This window comes from Patella vulgata, chromosome 7 (genome assembly GCF_932274485.2).
Source record: "Patella vulgata chromosome 7, xgPatVulg1.2, whole genome shotgun sequence".
Lineage (NCBI taxonomy): Eukaryota > Metazoa > Mollusca > Gastropoda > Patellidae > Patella > Patella vulgata.
The window spans coordinates 1396224-1424135 of record NC_065885.2 but is presented as its reverse complement, the minus strand read 5'-3'; the positions used below and the strand labels follow the sequence as shown (position 1 = coordinate 1424135).

Genomic DNA, 27912 nt, shown 5'->3' with positions numbered 1-27912 from the left:
TTGACCAAACTTAAGTTGGCCTTATCAAATAGACCTAACCTAGTGTATTTAAGACTAGTAAAACGAAATTTTGAACTATAAAAAACGAAACGAAATAGGATCTGTGTTTTAATCAGATTGACGAAGCCCTATAGACTGTTGAAATCCGATGATGAGTTGGGGTAAAAATTTCACACCAAACTAATGTTCCATCACTTGTGATTTTTCATTCTTTGGAGAAGAGCATAAAGTATTGGAAGTGGGATACCTGGCTGGTAGAAGTTGGGGACATTTGATAATGTCTTAAACGGGACCGTAACTAGTTCAGAGCAACGAGGGCGGCGGGAAGTGTTCTCAGGGGTTGCTATAAAATTGACGGAAAATGTATATCTATTGTTTTTATGGTCGACAATTTTTTCACAGGCGGGGCGAAATTTTTTTGCAGCCCCCCCCCCCCCCGCCACCATTTACGGGCCTGGTTTTAAAAGTATTTCCTTTAGGAACGGCCTCTGACTATTTGGAGAAAAAAAAAGAATCACGGTGAACAATAGAAGCTAAGGATTCTTAAATAGCTTTAGAACAGGTAGGGAAGAGCGTTATTTTACAATATTTTCATATTGCAGCTATAAAGAGACGGATAGGAACAGTCGGCGGACAGTGTCCGGTCAGAGACCGTTCAAAAAGGAACTATTAAACGTAGAATTAAGAGTTGGTGTGGGCGTGTATGTTAAAAACAATATTATGGGCACCGAAGCGGGATACCAGTTCTCATTCGTCCGAGAAGTCCAAAAAGCTAACAATATCTGTTTTGGTTTGTTTTATAATCAAGAAGAAACGTGAATCTTGACAAATGAAAATAACCAGAAGAAGAAAACACTCAGTTTAATCACTTTGATAACATGAAATGATCAAACCCAAAATACACCCATGTCTTGTAGCCATTCCTCCCGAAAAGTTATTCAGTGGAATAATGTGGATAAAACTCTATTTATAAAGTAATTATACAAAACGAGTATAAATTAGATGAATTACGATATAAATAAATTAATGATCAGATCATTTTTTTTTTAAAGTTCAGAACTGATTTGACGAGAGAGAGAGAGAGAGAGAGACAGAGCGAGAGGTTTAACGTCCACTCGACACACAAACTAGGTCATTTCTGGACTAACACGTGGTTCAATTTTATTTCAATAATTCGCTTGCGCGTAGGGGTCTTTAGCAGTGGGAGGAAACCGGGGGACCCGAAGAAAACCCACGAGGTTGGACAGGCGACCCTACTCCTTGTCACGTACAACCGGGGAATCGAAATCGCGCCAGTTGACTTAATGACATACCTTATGATACAGCGCGCACGCCCTAGCCATTTGGCCATCCCGCCCCCCCCCCCCAACTGATTTAGAGACCCAGTAGGTGGGTAATGATTTTAAATACGGGTCTGCCTGGTTATGTTTAAAATAGTGTATCATTAATTAGTTACACTGTGTATTTCTAGATATTTTAATCGTTATTCAATATTTGTTAAAGTTGAGCAATAGTTACACCGTGTGTTATAGAGATTTTAATCGTGACTCAATATTTATTAAACTACCAATTGTTCGAATTGTAATGTGACTAATCTATCTAGTCTATGGGTTCACGTAACAACATATATTATAATTAGCACGCATTCTTATCTTCTCTATTAATTATGTACAATTTATATTTCTTATCAAATATTATTCTATAAGTATTTGAATCCTTGGCTTGTATATATGTTTCAATAGATAGAATAACACTCCGGGGCTATAAGTGAGAAGGGCGCAAAGACGCGCTGTGCGTCATGTTTTTGAGTTTCTGCGTCCCCTACTCCTTGTCACGTACAACCGCGGGGAATCGAAACCGCGCCATTTGACTCAATAACAGATCTTATGATACAGCGCGCTCGTGCCAACCATTCAGCTATACCCCCACCACCACCCATAATACGGATGTATAGAGATCAAGTAAATAATGTATGAGATATAAATGTTTATTTTGTAAGATATGGGATTGTCAAATCATTAGCTTTGAAAAAAAATAAAATAAATTAACATACTCTCCTATTAACAAGCCGGAGCGTTTTTGTACCGCTTGACTAGGCAGAATTGGCTCCCCTAAAATGAAAATCACTCTTCGGCCTTGCAGATAAAATTTGGAGAATTTTTGTCTTTTTTTCAGTTCATCTAACGTAGTCATGTCAATAATGTTTTAATCTTTGAGAGGCATTTACTAACTGAATAGAGCAATGAACTATAACATGTACTTAACGGAAAAACAGCTACTTATTTATTTGGGCAACGTTTTGAATTAATACAAAAATTATGAAGCTAATTTATACAGAAAACTATAACAACAATTCCTGAAACCACACAGGACAACAACAAGATCAAAGGAGGTGATACTCTACTAAGACTAATTAACTGGGGTGAAGTTAATGTTTTACTTACATATTAGGCAGACTAAAAAACTTGGATAAAGAATATCAGTGGTCTTCTTCATCCTCCTGTGGTTAATAAGACGGTTCTGTGACACAATTTAATATATCAATAGTATTCGTGGTAAGGCGTTTATAACAAGGTCCTTGAATAATATAGATATATAGTAGCAAGATTCAGTTGTCCTGGAAATTTACTAATTAAAACACGTTGTCTATTATTGGTGGTAAGTTTGTTTAAAAGAAGAATTACAACGATATATCTGATAAACAGTTACAGCATCACGTGTATAAACAGGTTTTATCACAAGAGTTTTTAAAGAAAACCAATTACTGTCTGGATAAGGCTACAGATTACCATCTGATATCTTATATTGTACCATGGGATAAATGCCAGCAATATATTGGCACCGGTTCTTTATATAAACTTCATGCCAGCCAGGTATGATACACTCTAAAAACACCCAAAATGTTCAATTTAACATGTTTGCTAGTTTTACTGGTATTATGCAGGATATTCTTGGCTTCAGGAACATTTTTATTAAAAAATTATTTTGAATTATCAATAGTTTATTTCAAAACTTTATTCTTCAACCAAGCTTTCTGTTTTCCAATGTTTTTGGGATGACATTATTTTTTTTTTTAAGGCCAAATGATTAGGTCTTTAAATTCGTAAGAATATGCCAAGTTGTGTGCTATGAGAGATATTTTGGCCCAACAGCTGCGCAATGGTTTACATATATTTCCATCTTTAATTGTCAAGGGATCTTTAAAGAGATGTCAATCAAGTATTCAGTTGTACCATTCAAACAACTGGGTGCTTTTCATTGCGAGTCAATCCATCCTGTCAATCAATCCGTCCTGTCAATCAATTTTTCCTGGCAATCAATTCGTCCTGCACCTCCGAAAAGACAAACAGTGCTGAAAAATAGTGAGAATCTTTCTAGACCAACAACAGGATTGCAACCCGGGATCCACTACTTAGTAAACCAGCACCAGATTGGACTTAGTGTGGACCCGGGACATCAATTCCTTGTCAGGCCCTCCCGTCCCGTACAACTGACATGGGAACCCATACAGAAAAATCACGAGAAATTTTCTCGACCAACCCCGGAATTGCACCCAAGCCCACTTAGTTAATGGTCCATCGCATTACTCGTTAGCCAGGTTGGACTTAGATTTCAGACAACCAAACTAGATACTGCCCAATCTGCTTAAAACACAAATCCTATTATGTTTCATTTTTATAGTTTAAAAGTTTGTTTTACTTGGCTTTACTACACTAGGATCTGGAAGAGTTGTTATATAACCCGCATTCTGGTTGAAGTGAGGGATTAGCCAATGAAACGGTCTGTTACGGTGACTTCTTGGCGTGCAATGCACGGAACTGTGGGTAAATCCCTAGAAACGTCAATGCCGATTGATTAATCAAGGTCTGACGTCATAGGGTCAAAAGCCACTTGTACGACCCCTGACACGATCTTCCAGTACAATGGCCATCGAAAGTATGAGAAAAACAAAACGAAATATAGATCTATATTTTAATCAGATTGGTACTGCCAGGATGGAAGGATGCACCTGAAGACAGAGAGAGAGAGAGAGAGAGAGAGAGAGAGAGAGAGAGAGAGAGAGATGGGATTTAACCTCCACTCGACACAAACTAGGTCATTTCGGGACTAACACAAGGTTCAATTTTATTTCAATAATTTGCTTACGTGTAGAGGTCTTTAGCAGTGGGAGGAAACCGGAGGACCCGGAGAAAACCCACGAAGTTGGACAGGCGACCCTACTCCTTGTCACGTACAACCGGAGAACCGAAACCCTGCCAGTTGACTGAATGACAGGCCTTATGATACAGCGCGAACGTGCTAACCATTTGGCCTTCCACCCTGCCCAGGACCTAGAGACATGTGGTAAAAAACAACTGCTGCACTCTATACTAATCATGGATACAAGAAAACAAAAAAATTTTATACATTGTGTTTTTTTTTTTATTTCTTTTTATATGAATTTTAACAATTTTCACATGAAATTATGAATATACATGGATGGATTTGAATAATGCATTTACTTATGATTCAACTCAATCCAAAATTCAACTATGATTTTATCAACAAATGATTTAATATTAACAGACATTTTATTTTTTTTGGCATTTTTTTCTAAATCATAATTAACGGTTACTACAGAAATACAAAGGTTATTCCTCAAGTCAGATGGGTGCATAATAGAAAAGAGATATTCCATCTCATCCAAACGACAATACGTCCTACACCAACTGACAAGGGGGAACAATGTTAGAAAATCTTTACAAACTTTCCAGCAAGGATCGAACACGGGACCTCCAGGTTAGTGCGCCAACGACTTACTTACTGAACCACCGTGGCTCCCATCAAAAGAATCGGAAAAACCTTTGTATTGCTGACATGGCCTGATGGCCGTGGTCGTGTTATAATCAAGCATGGTTAAAGAATAGATGAAAATGATTTTGTTTATTTTTATATAAATACTATTTTTTAGCCCCATCTAATATTTCCATACAAAGTCATAGATATTATCAACATAAAGATGGAAAAGGGAAGAGTTAACTCCCTTACATTGAAAAGGTAGAAGAGTTACTTCCCTTCCATTAAACTATTTACATATAGGAATAAAATCAATAGATATTTTACGATAGAGACAGGTATCTCACACTCACACGATCCTTAATATTCAATTTCTTGTTGAGTATTCAACAATAATCTCAGTTTAAAATCATGCTTAAACACATATTTGTTTTGTGCGATTCATGGGGCTTTATTCACAAAAACTTATTCTAAGAATTCAGCCTTTTCATTGGCCAATAACTAAAAATTTGTACTCGGATATTAACTCTCATCCAATCAAATACCTTTATCCTTAAAATATTTTAATTGTGAATTAAACCCATAATGAACAAGATTTTAAACTAAGACTATGTTTAAAATGTCAGCAACGAATCAAACTATAACAATAATAATTAAATATAAAATAATGTACAGTCTGGTTATTTCTAATATTCAAGTCGTCGTACAATTGTACTGATTTTGAAAAAATGTACATACATTTGTGATGGTCAGAGTTAATATTAATTTTTGTATTTTTTAAATATACATTTCGAAATATTAAGTGTAACTATGAGTTTATATACATGTAAATTGCCATGAGCATTCGTACTAGTATGGAACAGTGCATGGTTTCAATATACATATTATCATCATTATTTATTATTAACGGGACACAGAGTATTTTAGTCAGTCAGTGAATGGGGCTTTACATCCACTTTCATCTAGGGTGATATCGCAGACACAGGTTTCCTGGGAAACATGCTTGTATTAAATAAAACTAGCCATTGATATTCTAATTAAATCTACAAATGAACCAATCGACCATCTTTATTAAATCACTGTCGAACACTTGCGTCCAAACAAATAACCCTTGATCCATTTCCCTGCTCATCCACGACGTCAGAATAAGAAAAATGTCAACATATCAAATATCTGATATTTTTAATTTTCTACCCACGGCGTAGTTTAAGCCACCCACCCAGTTCCGAGGTGTTTGGAGTTTGGAGTTTGGACGCAAGTGTTGACATTTTGCGACATCCCCTAAGAGAAGATTATGCTGTAGAGAAAATAAACTATACAAATGTAAATTATTTATTTATTTTATAAAGAACTATTCACACTAAGTTTCTGAAAAAATATGAAAGACTTATTTTTAAGCAAGACTACGGAAAGACTATCAAGTACATGTAATAATTATCGTAGGAATAATATGCATGACTAATTTTCAAGACAAGCTGTCAAGACTAGCATATATGATTGAGTTGGAATTTAAAATACAGATGTGACGTCAATCTCTGATGGAAATACGTCAATCTCCATTCCTTAAAATAGTGTTACTGTCCACTGAATTCGATATACATGTACATCCGAAGAGGAAGCATTTTAATATCAATTCCAGAAACATTTTTTTGTTTTATTTTAAAATATGTTGATAAATACTAGAGTCAATATATTTACATGATTAATTAACTAATATTAATTATTTATTTATCTTTGTATGTGCAATAGGTACAGTATATCACATAGAAAGGGAGACAACTCCATATTAGTTATTTATCTTTGTATGTGTAATAGGTACAGTGTATCACATAGAAAGGGAGACAACTCCATATTTACTCCCATCAGTCTTTATTTACAGATAATCGTCTTGTCCCTACATTTTGTGTCAAACTTACTAAAAATCCCTTAATGCCTCGTATAAAATATCTAGTACAAATGTGACGTCATCTTTGGATGTTGGCGTATCAATTGTACAGTATTATATGAAACATTCACTCGTGTGACAATATCATTCAAAGTGTATCTGCAGTTTAAATTGTTTAATGGTCTCAAGCAAGACATTACGTAATATATTGAAACAACACTCTGCTTAATGTCGTCAATATATTACCCAATTATATCTCTCTCTTGACCAATAAAACTACATATAATTACCAATACTACAGATAAACTGATGTGTGTCTAGTTTTAATGTACAAAAAGATCTATATTCCGTTTCGTTTTTTTATACTTTCGATGGCCTCCACTACATGAAGATCTGACAAGTTATAATAAAAGGTCGCGTCAGAGGCTTTTGACCCTATGACGTCAGACATTTGATTAATCAATCAGCGTAGATGCTTCTAGTGGGATACCAACCATTCCATGAATCGCAAGCCCAGAACTCGCTGCAACGAACTGTTTCATTGGCTAATCCCTCACATCAACCAGAACGTGGGTTATATAACAACTCTTCCAGATCCTAGTGTAATAAAGACAAAAAAACGAAATTTTGAACTATAAAAAACGAAACAAAACATGATCTGTGTTTTAATCATATTGCGTCACCATACTACAACATGATTTGAATTTTTCATCAGGGTCTGTTTAAACACTCTGTCATTTTTTAAACAAAAACCAATTTTTCACGGTTTAAGCCACGCTGTACATGCTAGTACAGGGGAAATTTTAGTAAACCCGTGTTTGAGACTTGCATATGTTCGTCACCGTAGAAGATCGCAGACTGGCCATAGAGACTTTTGGTCCTACCCATAACAAAATTGTCACCCAGTTTCTTGCGGCTGGTCTGCGAGCTACCAAGCCCTACAAGTCGTGCATGTTTTGGACACGTACAGCAGGTGGTGAGCTAGGATTAAACCAATTATTTAAAAGGGGTTTGATTGTTTTTTTACTAGTAGTATTATTTACAAATTACCCGAGAATATGACCAAGGCACAATATATCTCTTCCTAGTATAATACAGAGTGTTTGTGATGACCGATATATCGTAACGTCTGATATTCAGTGCAATGTCGTGGTTTTCAACCCATGCTTAAACATGCCAAGGTCATGTGAATAAGCATTGATTATGGCCCCGTAAATACATGTACATCTGATCGTTAGATCACGTCTGGATGACTTCAGCCCTCCAGGACTCTCCCCGTTTAATATCTTTGTGTCACCTGCGATCGGGATCGTTACAAACAACTCTGTATTTCTACCAGAAAGATTATCAAAGACAATTTTGTGAAACACCAAAACTCACTTAAATTTAGTAGCTAGATATATTGTCAGATATCTTGGTAACTAAATCATTAGCCGTTTGTCATTTCACAAAAATAGTCTGTCTATATTACATGCATTTATTATACAAATACTTCAATACTGGATAAACTTATCTAAATTATACTTTCTTAAATCATTTCAGTTATGTTAATCAAGGCTAGGAAACAGTATTATGTAGACCAGGTTATCACGTCTTTAAAATGGTCCATGTAAAATAAATATTTATATGTTCATTAATAAATCCATTTAGGCCCCTGTCGCACAGTTTTAACACTTGGGTCTTAACGAATAAGCAGCAGATAGATTGACTCGAGCTGACAGAAGAAGAAAATGTTAACACAGATGGAATTTGATGGCGTTTAAGACAACCACTCAACCCTAACCATATAATGTATCATTTTCTACCCACTGTGTTGATCACCCCACTCACAAAGTTCCACTGGTTATTTGTTCGGAGAGAGAGAGAAAGAGAGAGAGAAATTAGGGTTCACTCCACTCGACACAAACTAGGTCATTTTGGGACTAACATATGGTTTAATTTTATTTCAATAATTCGCTTGCGCATAGGGGTCTTTAGCAGTGGAAGGATACCGGAGGACCCAGAGAAAACCCACGAGGCTGGACTGGCGACCCTACTCCTTGTCACGTACAACCAGGAAACCATGCCAGATGAATCAATAACAGGCTGTATGATACAGCGCTAACCATTTGGCTATCCAACCCCCCTTATTTGTTCGGACACAAGTGTTGAAATTTTGCAATGTTCTGTAATTAGAATTAATTGAGCCTGTGTCCAGTTGGATAAACTGTTTTATATTATGTCATAAGAAAGATCATTGTTTTTATTGATTCTCTTCAAATCTTGGTTAATAAATCATCCAATATACATCACTAAATACAATTATACTTTCACTTGTACTTAAAATACAGCCAATGGAGGGTAGTTTTATAAACATTTACTTAAAATACAGCCAATGGACAGTAGCTTTATAAACATTTACTTAAAATACAGCCAATGGAGAGATGTTTTGTTAACAGCTTATATGGTCTATCTTTAGACCATATGAACAATAATGAGAAAATAAAACATCAACTAGTGTGTTAAATATCTCTCCTGAAAATATTTGCTTTAAGATTTAAAACTCAATAAAACTTAAATTTAACAAAATCACATGATTCATTAAAATGAATTATTTTAGTGCTTATTTTTTAAGTAACAATTATTGTAAAACATTATTGTATCTTCATCCGTATCGCCAGCAACATTTTAATCCTTCAATGGAAATTCCTCGCTGACAAACATCTTTCTTTCACATGAATCACAAAATACCTAGGTCTCCAGATCCATAAGCATTTCTTACAGTTATGCGCCGTAGTCTTAAACATTTTCAACATTCTCGGCTTTTATTTTCCTCTTGTTGAGAGGGTGGGGGGATTGGGAGAGACCTTATACATGGAATAGTCTAGGATCTCTCTTCATCTTATATCCGACACTAGAAATAAAACATGTCAATTCTAAGAAATTGCCCAAAAAGACCTGAATCACCTCATCACCACATCTCTACATGTATGAAGATTCTTGAAAAAAAAAAAAAAGTTGATTCTCAGAAAACAAATAAAATGTCAGAATCGCTACACAGCTATGAAGAAATCACATAAAATGTCTTAATCTCCTCGTCATCACATTTCTACGAAGATGCTGGAACTAAAACGTCCATTAAACTCTCTTCATTTACATCAACATATAATAATTGTCCCTTCATTTTTTATCACAAGCAAACCAACACAATTTGATTTCTGAGTGGTGTTTAAGATCCTTATAACCTAAGGATGACCTCTATTATTTTTGGTGCAAGCCCGACCCCCAGGGACAGAGCCACGCCCAATTTCTAAGATGTGTTTAAGATATTCCATGTTAATGAAACAATCGTTCTACATCTGTAATACTGAATTAATCCAGGTAATTCACAGGTTGAAATAATCCAGGTAATTCCCAGGTTACTGTAACAACAAGTCGAAATAATATCCAAACAGAAAAGTCTTCCTTTAGCTATGTAACTCTTAACTTAATAAAGTGAGTTATATGGGTTGTCAAAATTTCTTTCTTTACAAAAAAGAAAGAAGTTCCATATGTAAATCCAATCCACAATATCATCAAGCGAAAAATGGCAATTCACAGCATTCGAGAAATAATTGCCTAATAATAATAATGAGGTTTTATATAGCATCTTCTCCATGTTGACACATGCTCAAAACACTTTTAGTAATGACTCTACTGGTAAAACTGTCGAAACAGGAAAGTCTTTAGTGCGGATTTAAATTGATTAAAAGTCTGTTGATTCTTGATCTGTTGTGGAAGTTCGTTTCATAATCTAGGACCAGCTGAACTGAGAGATCTATATCCATATGACGTTAATGAAATGTCTTAATTGATTTTGTTATGACATAAATCTTGACGTAAACGGCTGTTCACTATATTCGTGGGGTTTTCTCAATCCTTCTGACTTTACAAGATTCATTATTAGTCAACATGGCTGTTCGCAGTAGTCGTGAGGTTTTCTACCCCCTTCATCCATAGAGTTGTCCAGATACCATCGCGATTAAATACTTGTTGGGAATAAATTAATTTGTATGAAAATTATTGTGAGCTTGCACCGAAACACAACCATATTACTACGCTCTTTACATCAAGAATTATTAGCCGGTGGAGTCAAACCACCCGAACTACTTTTAGGAGTGGAAGGACTTGAACTTCCTGTTGGTGAAGTAGCACCCGATAATCGTCTACGTTCTTTACGTATTTCTTTAAGACGCTGAGTGATGATTCTCCGCATTATCTTATATTTATACTGTAACTGGGATATGTATTCATTCTCTTCTCGTGATAAAACGATCAGGAAATTATTCAACTCCGGCAAACTGAAACCATCCCACTGAAAAAATAATTAAAATCATTAATTAATTATTTTACTATAGTATTTGAATCATCATTTGAGTATTATTATGATTTGAGTATTATTATGATTTGAGTATTATTTGAGTATTATTATGATTTGAGTATTATTATGACATCAGCAGATCTAGTCAGGTCCCACGTTAACAAAGCATTCTCAAACTTTAAGTTAAGAATTTACTCAACTTTCAATCACTGTTTATGGGAAATATCTTTGATCAGAAACATAAAACTTTGCACATAGTTTCTTATTGATGTATTTGATACATTAAAATAACAAAAGTTTTATAAAGGGCTATATTTTAATTAACATAAGGCGAACAATTGTGAGGAAACTCTGAGAATGCTTTGTGAACTCAAGGCCTGTTCTGCTACATGTAATAAAATGTTATTTGAGTGCAAGATAAAGATCAAATCTAGTATGTGTAATAGCTAATACTTATCTAGTATACTCTACTAACTAGGACTTACGATGAGTTATGGAGTTTGTCACCAGCTTACTGACCAGGAGAGAGAAAATGTGGTTTAACATCCATTCAACACAAACTAGGTCATTTCTGGATTAACATATGGTTCACTTTTATTTCAATAATTCACTTGCACGAGTCTTTAGCAGTGGGAGGAAACAGGAGGACCAATTTGACTCAATGGCAGATTTAATGACTAACACACACGTTTAAACAATTCGGCCAACCAACCCCATCTCAAACTAGGAGGTCTGAAGTTTGATCCTATTGCTTGCCAAGAAAGTTTCCGAGCATGTTTGAACCTTTTGTTTCCCCCATGGTGTATGGCCCTAATTGTGCCAAGTGGTAAGAGGATATACTCCACAAAACACTCATGAGTATTGTATAGTAATATTTCATATCATGTAACAAACTTCATGAAGCCTGCAGAATTAAAGGCCCGGGACTGTACAGTGTAGTGAACGTTTACAACTTGCCCACCCCCCATCCCCGATCCATTCACTCGATTTGAAATGAAATGAAATGGGGTTTAACATCCTACTGTTCTGCTCCGACTTCATCATTACAGGTGTACAGTGCAGTGAACGCTAACGACTGGCCCCTAGATCCATTCACTTGATTTTATCTTTGTTGTTTATTTCTTGCAGTGTCTGTGTAGTTTGCCCTGTCCGCATGTTTGTCTTATCGGTTTTATTCCTGCACTTACTATTAGTCTTTGAAACTAATGTTTTTAAAAATTTAACATTTAAATGTAATTTCTTACCACAATTTCTCCCGTTTCATTTTCTTGTAATACAAGACGATATCGTTTTAAAAGTTCGGGATCCCAATTCAAACAAATATGTAACGGATATTCTTTATCTGTAACTCGACGTAACTTCACTGAAATCAAAAATAAAACAAATGATGAATTGAAAACAACAAATTATTACACAACTGTGGGTTTGTTTGGGGGTTTTCTCTAGGGGGAGGAGATGGGGGAATTTCGAGAGGTGGGGGGGGGGGGGAGAAAAATATTTAATGATCTAAAGATTTAATAGTTATCTCCCCTTAGACCAAAACTAATTTTTGAAATGAAAACTTGTGGGACTATTGTATCTGTTTATTACATCACCAAGCCTGGAAACAGGGTGCTTGTCACACAATGTCAGGTACATATTTAACACCTCCTGTTTAGGATGAAGAAAAATGTTCATTTGATACCACTGAGATGTAAGTTCAGTAGTGACTGACATTTGCTACCACTGAGATATAAGTTCAGTAGTGACTGACAATTGATCAGGAACAACTAAAACTCTTATTTTCAGGGTTTGTATCACAGCCAACAGAGTTCCTTGGGAATTTCCAATATGGTTTCCCCCTGTCAGTGGTGTAGGACAGAGGCCCTGACAAGGACAGCTGCTGTCTAGTTGTTTGGATGGGAAACAAAAACACAAACAAGGTCCTGTGTACACATTGGGTCACTCCTAAAAGAACCATTGGCAGTTGGAATTTGAAATGAAATGAAATGAAATGGGGTTTAACGTCCTACTGTTCTGCTCCGAATTGGGCTAATGAAGACAGGCATACGCCATACAGTGTGCTATTAGGGAAATTTTGCCCGGACAGCGGCACTACGTCCTTCTCTTACATCGAATTCCAAATGTCAAGGGATCTTTTACGTGCACGCCAATGTGTACACGGGACCTTGGTTTTTCGTGCCATCCAAACGACTAGGCAGCTGTCCTTGTCAGGCCCTCCATCCTGCATAGTTGGAATTTGAAGAAAGTGGGTAGGCAACATTTCCCTCAAATCATACTGAATGTCTTTTATCCATCTTAATTAACCCATAAACTAGGATGTTAATTAAAACCCAATTAGTTTTATTTTACCTATTTTATGTCCATCAAACTCCTGTTCATACATAGCAAACTTCCTCGGATGATCTATGATATGAAATTTCTTTAATAAAGCAGCTATAACTTCTTTAGTTGTTGCAGAACTGAAAACAAAATTTAAAACATTTGTATAAAATCTTTACATAATTAAATTCATTCTTGTATCTATCCATAAGGGAGTCACTGTGGCTCAGTGAGTAAGACGCTGCCTTGCTAAACAAGAAGGTCTTGTGTTCCATCCCTGTGTGTGGGGGGGGGGGGTGGTGTTCGATTCCCTAGTTGTACGTGACAAGAAGTAGGGTTGCCTGTCCAACCTTGTGAGTTTTCTCTGGGTCCTCTGGTTTGCTCCCACTACCAAAGACTCCTACGAGCAAGCGAATTATTGAAATAAAATTGAACCATGTGTTAGTCCCGAAATGAACTAGTTTGTGTTGAGTGGGTGTTAAACTAACTCTCTCTCTCTCCTCTCTCTCTCTATCCCTGTGTTAAGCCGAGAAAGTTCCTCAGGATTTTCCAGTGCACTTTCCCCTTGAAACACAAGATTTTATAGTTCAAAAGTTTGTTTTACTTGTCTTTACTACACTAGGATCTGGAAGAGTTTATATATAACCCTCGTTCTGGATCATGTGAGGGATTAGCCAATGAAACAGTCTGTTACAGCGAGTTCTTGGGTAAACCAATAGAAACATCAACACTGATTGATTAATCAATGTCTGATGTCATAGGGTCAAAAGCCACTCGTATGACTCCCTGACGCGACCTCCCACTACAACTGGTCGAATCTCCATGTAGTAGAGGCAATCGAAAGTATAAAAAACGAAATGAAATATAGATGTGTATTGTAATCAGATTGGTGCCCAACACAGCCAAATATGATGTGCACATAAAATTGAAATTTGATCAAATTAGGCTGAAAACGCCACTGTCGGGGTAAAATTACCCCCTAGTACACGGCATAGTGCAGAAAAGTAGGACGTTAAACCAAATTTCATTTAAACTATTGAGCTATATTTTATTACCTTGACGTGTGGATGGATTTTACCGTATCTCTAGGCATATAGAAAGCTATAGACTGGGTGTTCTGTTCTACTATATGTTCCTTCGTTAACATCTCATAAATAGACGGAGGTCGAACACCTAGAGACATCGTGATTGGTCGAATGAAATTTAGGGTGACCTTGAGAAACCCTTGGAATGTTTCAGTACCTTCATCCTGAAATGAAACAAGTAAAATTCAATTTAAATATGTAATAAAACTTAATATAGAATAAATGATATATCTCCATGTGATATTACATAGGTGACAGCAAAATGAGTTGGAATTTGCAAGACAATGTTTTAACATACATTATGCAAGAGCTAAATTTGCTCTTGACCTAAATGACCTAGTTTGTGTCAAGTGGAGGTTAAATCTCTCTCTCTCTGACAAAACAATAATTTTGACAGGAAATATTAAATGTATGGCTGCAGCCATTTGTTTTATCATAATTTTGAAAATACAATTTTCTTCAAGATATAAGATTGTAGATAAAGAGCTGACCGTTCTCGCTGTAATGGTTCAAAAATAGATTATGAATATTGAAACTTTCCATCAAATTAATTTATTCTGTTTGAAGTAGATTATTTATTATCTTAGCAATTTTATTAAACAATCAAGACTAAGTCTTGTTTTTCTATTTTATTGTTAAACAGTTGTTTTATTCTACTTAAAATCTCGAGTATCCGATGACATAGACAGTTTATTATGGGCATGTCATATGAATTAATGTCTAATTAATAATTTATACAACATTCAAAGGCAAAAAAAAGACCCGCAATAGGCAGATTTAGTTCTTACATAATCATAATTCATCTTAAATACACGTATCTGCAGAAACTTTAAAAAATACCAAAAAATATTCCAGTGCATGTGCAATTTTTTTTAAAGCTAGTAAGGAGTAAGACGATTGATAGTGCCAACAACACGACATGTATCGTCCAATTAGGTCTGTTATTAGATACATCTCAATTATTTTTATCAAGAAATCAGGACAAAAACCAACAAATGATGGATATATTTACATAAACAAGACGTAAACAAGATGGTGTAAATCTTTAACAATGCTATTATCATTTCGTTTGTCCTACAAGAATGTTGAAAACACATTTATTTCTTCTTGCCAAATATTTTGAAGGTGAGACAAGTGATGTAGAGAAAGAAATGGAGTTAAACATCCTACTCTTCTGCACCAACTTGGGCTAATAAAAACACAGAGATGAGGTTTATGCTCCACTCGCCACAAAATAGGTCATTTCGGGACTAACATGTGGTTCAATTTTTTATTTCAATAATTCACATGCGCATAGGGGTCTTTAGAAGTGGGAGGAAACCGGCGGACATGGAGAAAAACCACAAGGTTGGTCGGAATTCAATGTCTTATCAACACAATCACGACGGTTCTTTTTAGTCCATGCCATGATTCGAACTCGAGACATTTTATTTGAGGGACCAGTGCCCTACTACTCGACCAATGAAGGCGAGTTTAGTGATGTACAGAACAGAAATGAATGTGGTGCGACGTCTCGTCAAACAATCCTGAAGGTTCTTGGACATTTCAATTAGGAGACCTGTGCTTTACCGCAATGTGATGTACTGTCGTCTACTCAATTCAGGAATACTTATTTGTTAAAACTCAAACAGAATAGTTAACTTGTAAATCAAGTCTACAGAGTTACAAACTTGTAAATCAAGTCTACAGAGTTACAAACTTGTAAATCAAGTCTACAGAGTAACAAACTGGAGCAATCGGTTTTTTGTCCTCGTGGGTCAAGCAAATGATACAAACATGTTGTCCTTTTGCAATGACACGATTGGTTACATCATCATGCACACCAGTCAACCGGTAGACGCAATATTTTTTTTACCCTCATCGGCCGAGGGAGAGGGTCTCGATTGATGAAGATAGTTAGAATACATCTGTACTTGATAACGATAAGAGAATACTTGTGGAAATGTCGTGCTAGATAAACCAGTGATTGTTTTCCATATAAATTGTGTTGTGTTAAGTTAGAATATGTTACGTGTTTGTCCAATTACATGATCCTATTATCACATACTGTATGACTCCATTTTTAGTTATGAAGACATGTTGTTTTTTTTTTAAGTTAGAATATATTACGCATTTGTCCAATTACATGATCTTACTGTATGACTCTAATTTTAGTTATGAAGACATCGTTCGCAAGAAATCATCATAATTTACTAGAATATAGCATGAATAATGCAGGTTACGCACTATGCAATTGTTCTTTCATGTGTCCTCGAAGAAACTAGAATACTTGTTTTGTTTGTTGGCAAGTACTTAGAAAGTGAAATATGTTGCCAAATATTTACCAATAAGATTGGAATCTGTCAAATAAATCACAGTTTTTACTAAAATATCTCGCTAACTTAAAACATAATGACATGTGCGTGCTTCACTCACAGAAGAACAATTCAAAGGTGAATTTCAAAATCATTTGGGGATAAAATAACGCCTAAAATTTTTACCGATTTTTCAATTTTAAATATTTGTCAAATAAATAATTAAAATTTCTTACAAAGTTGATCAAACTTTAGTGTTCAATTTCTCAATTTTAAACATTTGTAATCGTTAAATCTTTTTATTTATCCGAATGCATGCATGTTATCATCGGTATCTGCAAAGATAGTTCACATGAAAAATGTGGGGGAGTTTTCGTAACAGAGATCTTTCACTGATGTAAAACGTTTGAATCCTGTATGAAATACAATTTAGGCAGAATGTGGACGAGTAAAACATCGGAATACAGTCAGAATTGTAATTTGTAAAGAATGTCAGGGAGTATTGGTAACAGATGAACAGAATTCTTCCATTGATGTACAACGTTTGAATCCAATCTGACATACAATTTGTGTAGAATGTCAGCTGAATTCAATCTGATTAAAAACACAGATCCTATTTCGTTTCATTTTTATAGTTCAAAACTACGTTTTACTTCTCTTTGCTACACTAGGATCTGGAAGAGTTGTTATCATTGACGTATTCTGAATGATGTGAGGGATTAGCCAATGAAACGGTCTGTTACAGCGAGTTCTTGGCGTGCGTTGCACAGAACTGTGGGTAATCCACTAGAAACATCAATGCTGATTGGTTAATCAATGTCTGACGTCAAAGTGTCAAAAGCCGCTCGTACAACCTCTGGCACGACCTACCAAGACAACTGGTCAGATCTTCATGTAGTGTAGGCCATCGAAAGTATAAAAAAACGAAGCGAAATATAGATCAGTATTTTAAACAGACTGACCTGAATTACAATTTGTAAAGAAAGAGTAGCGTGGTGTACTTACAGGTTCGAAATCTGCTGAAGGAACATGTTTATTGTATTCTAATAATTTGGCTCTTAATTCTTCGCGATTTAACGTTGCTTGACCTTTATGTTTGGGCAACTTCTCGTCAGGTATCGTTCCTGATCTGTAACCACTGTCTGTTTCATCATTCTCCTGTAAAATACACAATTAAAACCAGTCAGATATATTGCCTGATACCGATAAAATAATACTTGTCGAAACATCATACTTATAGAATAACCAGCGGCTGCCAGGCAGAATACGCCCAAATTTTCCAAGAGATGGATAGAGAAGAAGCTAAGAACAAATGCGATTTTTTGTACTATCAGGGCCGGGGCAATAATACAGAAAGCTATGGCCTGAAATGTGCAAATATCAAAAGGGATTGTGATTTTTGGGATTATCGGATAACAATTGTGACCTCTACAGGGTCCAATACATTGATTTACCAGATGTTGACACTATTTACGTACGAGGGGCGGCCATTTTGTCCAGCAGTTTTGGCCCGATTTTCAAAAAATTCAAACTCAACAAACATTAGGATGTAACGATGATATATTCGAACATTTTTTACATCGAATAAAAAATTGTGACCTCTAGAGGGACCACAAGCTAAAAACGCGATTTTTCTAACAATTAGAGGCCATAATTCAGGAAGTTACGATCCGATATGCGCAAATATTGAAAGGAACAGAGATCTTTGGGTTATAAATTTCAAGGTTCATCAAAATCAGATGAAAATTGTGACCAAATTGTGCCAGAGGGTCCACAACCCTAATACACAATATTTTGACACTATTTGGGAACGAGGAGCGGCCGTTTTGTCCCTCAGTTTCGGTTCGAAATTCGAACTCAACCTCCCTTAGCATGTAGCGGTGATATATTCAGACGGTTTTTTAAATCAAATAAAAATTGGGACCTCTATAGGGTCCACAATCAGGGGCCATAATTCAGGAAGCTATGGTCTGATATGCACAAATATCAAAAGGAACTGAGATCTGTGGGTTATAAACATACATTTCAAGATTAAACCAAATCGGATAAAAATTGTGACCTCTAAAGTGTTCACAAGCTAAAAATGTGATTTTTCGTATAATCAGGGGCCATAATACATGAAGTTAGAGTCCGATACAGGCCAATATCGAAAGGAACCGAGATCTTAGGGTGATAAACCTATATTTCAAGTTTCATTGAAATCGGATAAAAATTGTGACCTGTAGAGTGTTCACAAACAATTGTGGACGGATGTCCCAGACGGACAGGGGCGATGACAATATACGTCCATAAGAAATAAACTATAACACATACTTATGGAAGAACAACATTTTACATAGAAACATTGAGAGAATACTCTTCGAAATACGCCTAAATAAATAAATAGCTGTTTTTTCCATAAGTATATGTTATTGTTTATTGCTCTATCCAGTTACTAAATGCCTATAAAGGATAATTATTGAATTTATTACAAATATAAACCACGTTTGTGAACCTACACATTTGTTACTGTACTTGCTGGAAAACATTACGAGAATACTCTTCGAAACCTCGCTTAAATAAATGAGTAATTGTTCTTCTATAAGTATGTGTTATAGTTTAACTACTGAATGGACTGTCCATATGGTGCCAGTTTCAAGTTGAAATAGCATGTGCACGTTGTATCATAAGGTCTGTCATTGAGTCAACTGGCGTGGTTTCGATTCCCCAGTCAGTTGTACGTGACAAGGATTAGGGTCGTCTTTCCAACCTTATGAGCTTTCTCCGGTTTCCTCCTACTGTTAAAGACCCCTACGTGCAACCGAATTATTGAAATAAAATTAAACAATATGTTAGTCCCGAAATAACATAGTTTGTGTCGAGTGGATGTTAAACCCCATCTCTCTCTCTGAAATATTAAGTATGAAAATCTATACACAGCACCGGTTTCAAGTTGTAATATTAAGTATGAAAATCTATACACAGTACTAGTTTCAAGTTGAAGTATTGAGTACCAGTACTAGATTCAAGTCTGTTTGAAGACAATGATGGTAAAATGTATAAAGAATGTTTGTATTTATTGATAAAATCTAATGAATTAACCCCAACATGTTGGTGATATTTAAAGATAGTATCAAATTATATCCTGACATTTAGTGAAATACCATGCAGTATAAATTGTTATTCTTAAAAAATATATTAAAGATTGATTTACTCCTTGATGAATAAAATAAGACAGAAAGTCTTGTAGGATTGCAATCACAGAAATATATTTTTTTATTTCTTTTTTGATGAGTTACAAGAAATAATGAAATGGAGGTTTAAAGGAGCTAAATTGCTAACATTTGGAACCTAGAAATTGACGAGAGTTGGTCGCAACACATATAATACTGTAGTATGAATGTATATAAACTGATTTACATTCAATGGTTTCCGTTTTTACTCCAATTTCAAATCAGTTATGTTCGGCGAAATAAGCCAGCAGTCTCAAGCGAGTGCACATTTCTAGCGTCTGGTTATTCCAGTCTACATACGCCGTTTGATTTGGTGCAATGTGTCTAGCCTCGTCCCTCGAGTCTCTTGATACAACTGGGACTGAAGCGCATTATGGTACACGATTCGTGTACCAATGGTAAAATGTTTATTTTGATTTAAATATTGGATATCAGAAGCCCATCTTTTCCCTGGTAAGATCACAACATGAATGTTGATTTAAATTGACAAATAATTAATGTTTTCAATGTCAGAGACATTGGATGATATTGAGTTAGAGACTTAGCTACTTTAATATCACCTGGTAGTATTTAATACAGACATATATCTTTTTATTTGTTTTATGATGAGTTACATGAAAGAATGAAATGAGAGGCGTCCATTTATGGCCAGGTAGTATTTAATACAGACATTCATCCAATACTAATGGATAGACATACACCATACCTGGGCATCCATGATGGATTATCTATAGTAAGTTAATAATGATCAGCTATGATCAGCTATTACAAAGATCATAGACAATAGATAATAATTTATGAAACTTTGACTTTGATTATGCTTCAGGCTAAACTGTGAAATGAAATGGGGTTTAACGTCCTACTGTTCTGCTCCTATGCTGGGCTAATGAAGACGGGGTTAGACTGTAATGGCTGGGATCTCAAATTAACTATGCTCTAATTCTGCCTGGTCATATTAACATCATACTTTTCTGCACCAACTGGGCTAATGAACATCTGTGCTTACTCTTGGTCAAATTGCAACTGTCAAAGGTTCAACATGTACACTGGACCTCGATTTATCACCCCATCTGAATGACTATATGCTCTTCTGTTTGAGTCCCTAGATCCTACACCAATGACCTGGGGTCAAAATTATTTTAATAATTCGCTTACAATTACGGATCATTAGCGATGGAAGGAAACCAGAGGTTGGACAGGCAACCTGACCCTTCTCCTCATCACGTACAAGCAGTGAATCGAAACCACAGCATTTTACTGATACAGAGAGAGAAAGAGAAATGGTGTTTAATGTCCACTCGAAACAAACTAGGTCATTTCGGGGCTAACATATGGTTTAATTCTATTTCAATAATTCGCTTGCACGTAGGGATCTTTAGCAGTGGGAGGAAACCGGAGGACCCAGAGAAACCCATGAGGTTGGACAGGCAACCCTACTCTTTGTCATGTACAACCGTTGAATCGAAACTACGCTGGTTGACTCAATGACAGACCTTATGATACAATGCTAACCATTCGGCCATCCGACCCACCAACAAAAATCAAAATACTTACATTAGTTTGATCAGTATCAGGAGGTAATAAAGGCGTGGCTTCTTGATGTTGACTGTTGTGATTACAAACTTTCTCCTCCAATATCGCAGGTATCGGAGGTCGAGGGGAGATGACTGGTTTACGATCAGATAACGACGTCTCCGCAGCATTTCCATCTGGTGTTGATGGAACTTCTGTTGGTGATACTGGCGTACAATCTAACGTCACTGACGGCACACATGTATGATGACATGTATACTGGCAATCTGAAGAAAAACAAAAAATAGTTCCTATGTTAGATTATTGATCAAATGCCAAAAAACATGATAATTTTACATTTAAACATCTACATTGTTTCAGGATGTGGATAATATACTTAGATTTCTGGAGATGTGATTTGATTTGTATGGATGTGAGTAGATTTGTGTGGATGTGAGTAAATTTGTACTGATGTGAGTAGATATGTAAAGATGTGAGTAAATTTGTATGGATGCAATATATCTTTATGGATGTGTGTAGAATTGTACATACATGTATATATGTAACAGTAGTTTGTATATCTGAATACGATCAGACACTAATTGGTAAACTTTAAAATTAAATTACACCTGCAATTACTGGACAAAAGACAAGTTTTATTAAATACCTAAAAAAAAATCAAAACAAATCTTAGCCGTGTTGTCTTCTCTTTGTGAATAGGAATAGATTGAAGTAGGAGATGCAAAAAAAACCTGATCCACTTGTGTTCTTATCCATATATAATTGTAATATAACATGCTCTGAGTTTATCTGTTGTACTTGAAATAAGATCTGACATGGAGTTGGCTAGTTGACTTGTGGAGATACAAGAATGTATTTTCTTTAAATCATGATAGGTATACATAATTATAAAGGTTAGATACCTATTTCAATTAAAGTCCCTGGGGTGGATTTCAGCGAACACCTTACACACTACATATTGTAAAACAAAAGATGAATCTCTCATAGGAATATCAGTCCATAAATGGTTAGATTCCATTCAGTATTTACAAAAATATGTTGTATTGAAAATTTCATCGACCTATGCTGGTCTGCTTGTGTAAATGGTACACTTTACTTTCTCTATTTTGTATCTTCTTATTTTGGCAGAATTTGTCAACAAAAAAGGTCTACATTTTTAAAAATCTATGGTAGATTGATTGGCAGTTACAAGTCTGTGTATGACGTCATGATATTAGAACACGCCTGCTGCCATCTTAACGAGTATACGAAACCTGATTTATGGGCCTGTCTTTAATCATATTGCATCCGATACAGACGCAGATCCAAAGGGGGGAGCCCCTGGCGCACGCCCCCCCCTATTTTTTTGTGGTGGCGAACAATTTGCAGGAAAGGAGAACAAAATTCATAAAAATGGTAGTGATCCCCGTCGTAATTTAATCCGAAACGAGCGCCCCTCCCCCTTTCTGAAAGTCCTGGATCTGCCCCTGCAATATCTAGCATTGATATTTTGATTTGATTTTCTTAATTAAATGTTAAATAATCAATCTGAGTACAGATTAGCTTGGATTAAGTTATGAGAAATTTGATATTTTTTGACATATTGTCACTTTAAACAATACTGACAACTGGTATATATAATAGATAATTAATGTATATAATATAGGATATCAATCATTCTCTGTAAAATAACATGTATTATGTCATACTATTATTTATTACACAAATTATAAACCTGGTGTTCTTACAGTGTTCTGGTGCAAGTTCATGAATCATAGTTGAAACATTGGCATGCAGCACTATGTTTATATTTATTGAATGTTAAAAATAAAACATGGGTTAAAAAATACTAATAGGTGAAATATAAAACTGACGTTTAAGACCCCCAATCAAATTGCTGACAGATATTTTAATTTAAATCTAAACATTGATAATCTGAAATGATTTGTCGTATATTACGCTCGAATATCTAAGATATTTTAATTTAGACCTAACAACACCCCCACCCCCCTCTCACCCAAACCCCTGAAATACTGAATTCTGTTTTATGGCATTCCGATATGTGAGAGAGAGAAATGGGGTTTAACATCCACTCGACACAAATTAGGACATTTCGGGAATAACATATGGTTCAATTTTATTTCAATAATTCACTTGCATGTAGGGGTCTTTAGCAGTGGGAGGAAACCGGAGGACCCGGAGAAAACCCATGAGGTTGAACAGGCGACCCTACTCCGTGTCTCGTACAACCGCACTCCGATATAATTTATATATTAAGTGAGACTGTTGCTTTAAGATGAGGAGAAATTGTCACTTTAAATTGTAAAGTATATATATATATATAGAATATATAAAGGAAACTACAAAACTTAAAATAAGAGAAAAACTTATTGAATGAATTGAAATCAGCTACGCCCAGATATTTGAGATATTTGAACAGATTATTTTTAACTGACACTTAGATTGACATTTTACCTCCCAATTTGTCTCACATTCAGTAGGGTTTTTTTTCATAGATTCGGTGTAATTAAATTGTGTAATATGTAGGTATGTGTAATATGCACATTCCATGTATCTTCTTCAAACAATAGGCGCCAGTTAGCTCATCATTTTCGCAAAAAAAAACAACAAACAAAACAACCTAAAACAACCCAACCAATGAGAGAGAGAGAGAGAGAGAGAGAGAGAGAGGAGGGAAAATCGATACTACATCATAGCAATGGTACTAGACAATTTTCAACAGGAATTTTTCAATACCTACTTTTAAACTACATGTATTATGCAAGAACAGGCACCTCTTTATCTACATTTTGAATATATTGGGTATTATTGGATATTCATTATTAAAGATCGAGACAGTTTATTGCTATTCTAACCATCGTTTAATTTTCTTTTAATGGCCGAGGATGAAGGATACAATACGATCCAATTAACAAAGAGTTCCAAACATCCATTAATAAACTGACCAGACATTTCTAATCATGGAAACTATAACATTAGGGTGGAAGTGAGTATATAATTGATTCTGTCTACCTGATGACCTTTCAGACCAACTTCTATTAAATATGTTCTCAAAAATTTATCTGCCAAGGCAGCTGTAGCAATGAATCAAGTAAGACACTGGTTCTTATAAATTACAGAATCATACAGTAGGGAATAAAACAGAAGATATAGCTCCCAGTTTTTTGGGGATGTGGCAGGCAATTATAGATGGCATTGCTGCTGACCTTTTAAAGAGGTTTTCTAAATGGATGCACTTCATTATATACATACTCATTCAAATTATCTTTTTTTCTTATCAGGAGAAATAAATCAGGTCAGTATGTTACATTAGAAATATTCCTGAATTCAATCAGACAGAATCTTTGACCTTTTATGTAACATGGTTGTAAAGACCTCAGGTGTCTTACAAGGCTGGATTATAAACCAAACATTCACACTGTTGTCAGACATAATCTCTCGGATGTCTGTCATTTAGTCTGGCACAAGTTTGTCTAGTATCAGTAATTTTAGTGATATCTATATAAGATATCCATCACAAAGTTTAAAATATTTGGTACTAGTAATATGGTTTAGTTTTCTATGTTTCTTCACAATGTTTGACCAATGGTATACACAAGACTATCCGAACGACGAGACGCTTTTCCCTTTCAGGCCATCTGTCCTGCACTACTGGCAACAGGAAACCAGGTTAGAAAATACTGAGGAACTTCCAGGCACTCTGTTCTGCACCATTGGATCTCGTGGTTAGTGAGGTAGCTCCATACTCACATTGGATTTCATAAAATCTTATTCATGTAAAACTGTTACAGGAGCTAAATCTCTATTCTTTAGCACCTAGAAATGGACACAAGTGTGTCGCAATGCATATAATAATGTAATATGGATGTATATAAACTGATTTACATTCAATCGTTTCTTTTTCGGTGAAATATGCGATGGGTCCAAATTTAATGGCAGTCTTTGGCGTCTGGTTATTCCAGTCTAAACCGGTAGTATTCTCCTGTGGAGTACGCTTAGCCTCGTTCTTCAAGTTGCTTCATTACAAATGGTGCTCGAAAACATTCTGGCACGAGATTTGTGTGGCAATTTTAAATTTTTTTATTTTATCTTAAATATTGGATATCACAAACCCATCCTTTACCAGCAAGATCACAACATGAATGTTGATATAATTTGACCAATCAATCATGTTTACAATGTCGAAAACTGTGGATGATATTGAGTTAAAAACTTTAGTAATTTTAAAGATGTTATTCAAATTAATGTTGCTGATATATTATTTTAATAAAGGTAATATAAACAGAACATTGAGTTTATCTGTGTTAACCTTTATATTTATAGATTATAAAAAGAAGAATTTGGGTGGTTATCAATCTAACATTACCATAGTAATAACAAATTGTTATCATTATATCAACCTCTCAACATCTAATATCATCCACCTTTAGGCTATATGAACTTACAGAGATGTGTATTCCTGTAAAATACTATGATGAACTAACAGAGGTGTGGTATAAATGGTATTTCTGTACTATGCTATGGTATATTCAGCAGGAGTAATACATAGGACAAAAATCCAACGTTATCGTGCCCATTGAAATGAATTAGTACAATATACTATTCCCAAAATGGAGGGGGGGGGGGTGTTGTGGTTTCAAGCACGGTCTATCATGAAGTCAAGTGGCATGATTTCGAGTAGGAGTAGGATCGCCTGACCAACCTTGTTGGGGCTTCTGATTTCACGCAAGGTCTGTCGTTGAGTCAAGTGGCACGATTTCGAGTAGGAGTAGGATCGTCTGTCCAACCTAGTGGTTTTCTCCGGTTTCCTCCCACTGCTCAAGACCACTATAAGTGAATTATTGAAAAAAAATTGAAACATGTTAGTCCCAAAATTACCTAGTTTGTGTCAAGTGTATGTTAAACCCCATTTCTCTCCCTCTTTCTTTATTCCCAATATGACCTAGTTTATATCAAGTGGATGTTAAACCCTGTTCCTCTTCCTCTCTGATCATTTATTTGTAGAGATATGTCATGCACCATGCAGGGTATACAGCCTTTAGAACATCTAATACCAAATCTCACATGTGTGATATAGGCCATGCACTATGCAGGGTATATAGCCTCTAGAACATCTAATACCACATCTCGCATATATATATTTGTTTAACTTGTGGTGCTATGCTATATAAATGCCCATTGCTATACCATCAGTTGGTACTGAAAGTGAATTAGGCTATCAATATTTATAACTCAGTGTTTATATTGGAAGCGTTTCAATAAGTCTGGTATATCTACCTATCATTATAAGATACAGGTAACAAATATACCTGATATCTATCTAATGTCACCTTCATACCTTTATCTGTTTATTTTACTTATATACCTATCTACATCGCATACCGTTTATTCATTCCTTCTTATAAACACAGCTTTATTGATGTATTGTACATGTTACCTAGTACTAAGATAGCACAAGTAAGTTCAGGTACTTATTCTTATCCATCTATCTGTCTATATATCTGAGTATATAATCATGTTAATGTCGGAGCCACGCTGGCTCGCTAGCCTGGAGGTCGTGTTTTCGATCCCTGCATTGGCCAAGTAAGTTCATCAGGATTTTCTGACGTGGTTTCACCTTGGTGCAGGACTGAGGACCTGACAAGGACAGCTGTCTGGTCGTTTGGATGGGACGGAAAACCAAGGTTCCGTGTATACATAGGTGTGCACGTTAAAGATCACCTGACAGTTGGAATTCGATATAAGAGTAGGCCATAGTGCAGCTGCCCGGGCAAAATTTCCCTCATAGCAAGTTGTATGACGTATGCCCATCTTCATTAGCCCAGTCGGAGCAGAACAGTAGGACGTTAAACCCCATTCCATTTTCATGTAGATGCCGTATCTTACAGACTAATCACTTTATACGAAATTTCACATTTTTAATCATTACTATTTAACAAACCGATAAAACTGTCTACACGTGCTTGGTATTTACTCATCAGAAACAACTGTTCCATCAACTAGTTTCAATACCAACAATCACATGCTAGTTTTCTGTCCCATCCGTAAAACTAGATACTCATCAGAAACAACTGTTCCATCAACTGGTCTCAATATCAACAGTCCCATGCTAGTTTAGTGATTCGGGAGCTGGATAAGTCAATATTTGCATGAGTTTTCTGTCCCATCCGTACAACTACATACGTTCTTTGACAACCCTGACAAGTCAAGACCTGGACTGAAGAATCCTGTAAGTTTTTCTCAATCCATACGAGGAATTCAACCAAGGACTGGTCAATAATGGTGTATTTGATACCAGAAAGAATATGAAGAGTCCCGTTCTAATTCACTTTTTCAACAAACCCCAGTTAATGGCGCCATCTGGTAGCAAATTGTAGATGCTTTCTGAGGAACAATCAATGTCAGCTAAAAACGATCCGAGTCACATCGAACCAAGGCCCTTCTGAAATACAAGTCCATCGTACTC

General features: G+C 35.7%; 1 protein-coding gene and 1 long non-coding RNA gene across 4 annotated transcripts in view; both read right to left on the bottom strand.

The window, feature by feature from the left end:
- Positions 1–2790, bottom strand: part of LOC126828684 (uncharacterized) — a 31595-nt gene extending 28805 nt beyond the window's left edge. The window contains exon 1 of the long non-coding RNA XR_007683195.2: positions 2445–2790. This is a non-coding gene — a long non-coding RNA (uncharacterized LOC126828684). The remainder of the gene's footprint in view (positions 1–2444) is intronic.
- Positions 2791–6128: 3338 nt separating this feature from the next.
- The window catches only part of LOC126828659 (ras association domain-containing protein 1), a 70062-nt gene continuing 48278 nt past the window's right edge, over positions 6129–27912 (bottom strand). For 2 of the 3 annotated variants that reach the window (XM_050558563.2, XM_050558562.2), the window contains exons 3-8: positions 21468–21712; positions 17707–17859; positions 14378–14571; positions 13353–13462; positions 12245–12363; positions 6129–10994 (exon numbers count right to left, since the gene is read on the bottom strand). In XM_050558563.2, coding sequence (XP_050414520.1) covers positions 10749–10994; positions 12245–12363; positions 13353–13462; positions 14378–14571; positions 17707–17859; positions 21468–21712 — 1067 coding nt within the window. In that variant the 3' untranslated portion in view covers positions 6129–10748. The remainder of the gene's footprint in view (positions 10995–12244; positions 12364–13352; positions 13463–14377; positions 14572–17706; positions 17860–21467; positions 21713–27912) is intronic. The other variant, XR_007683190.2, reaches the window with a different exon arrangement.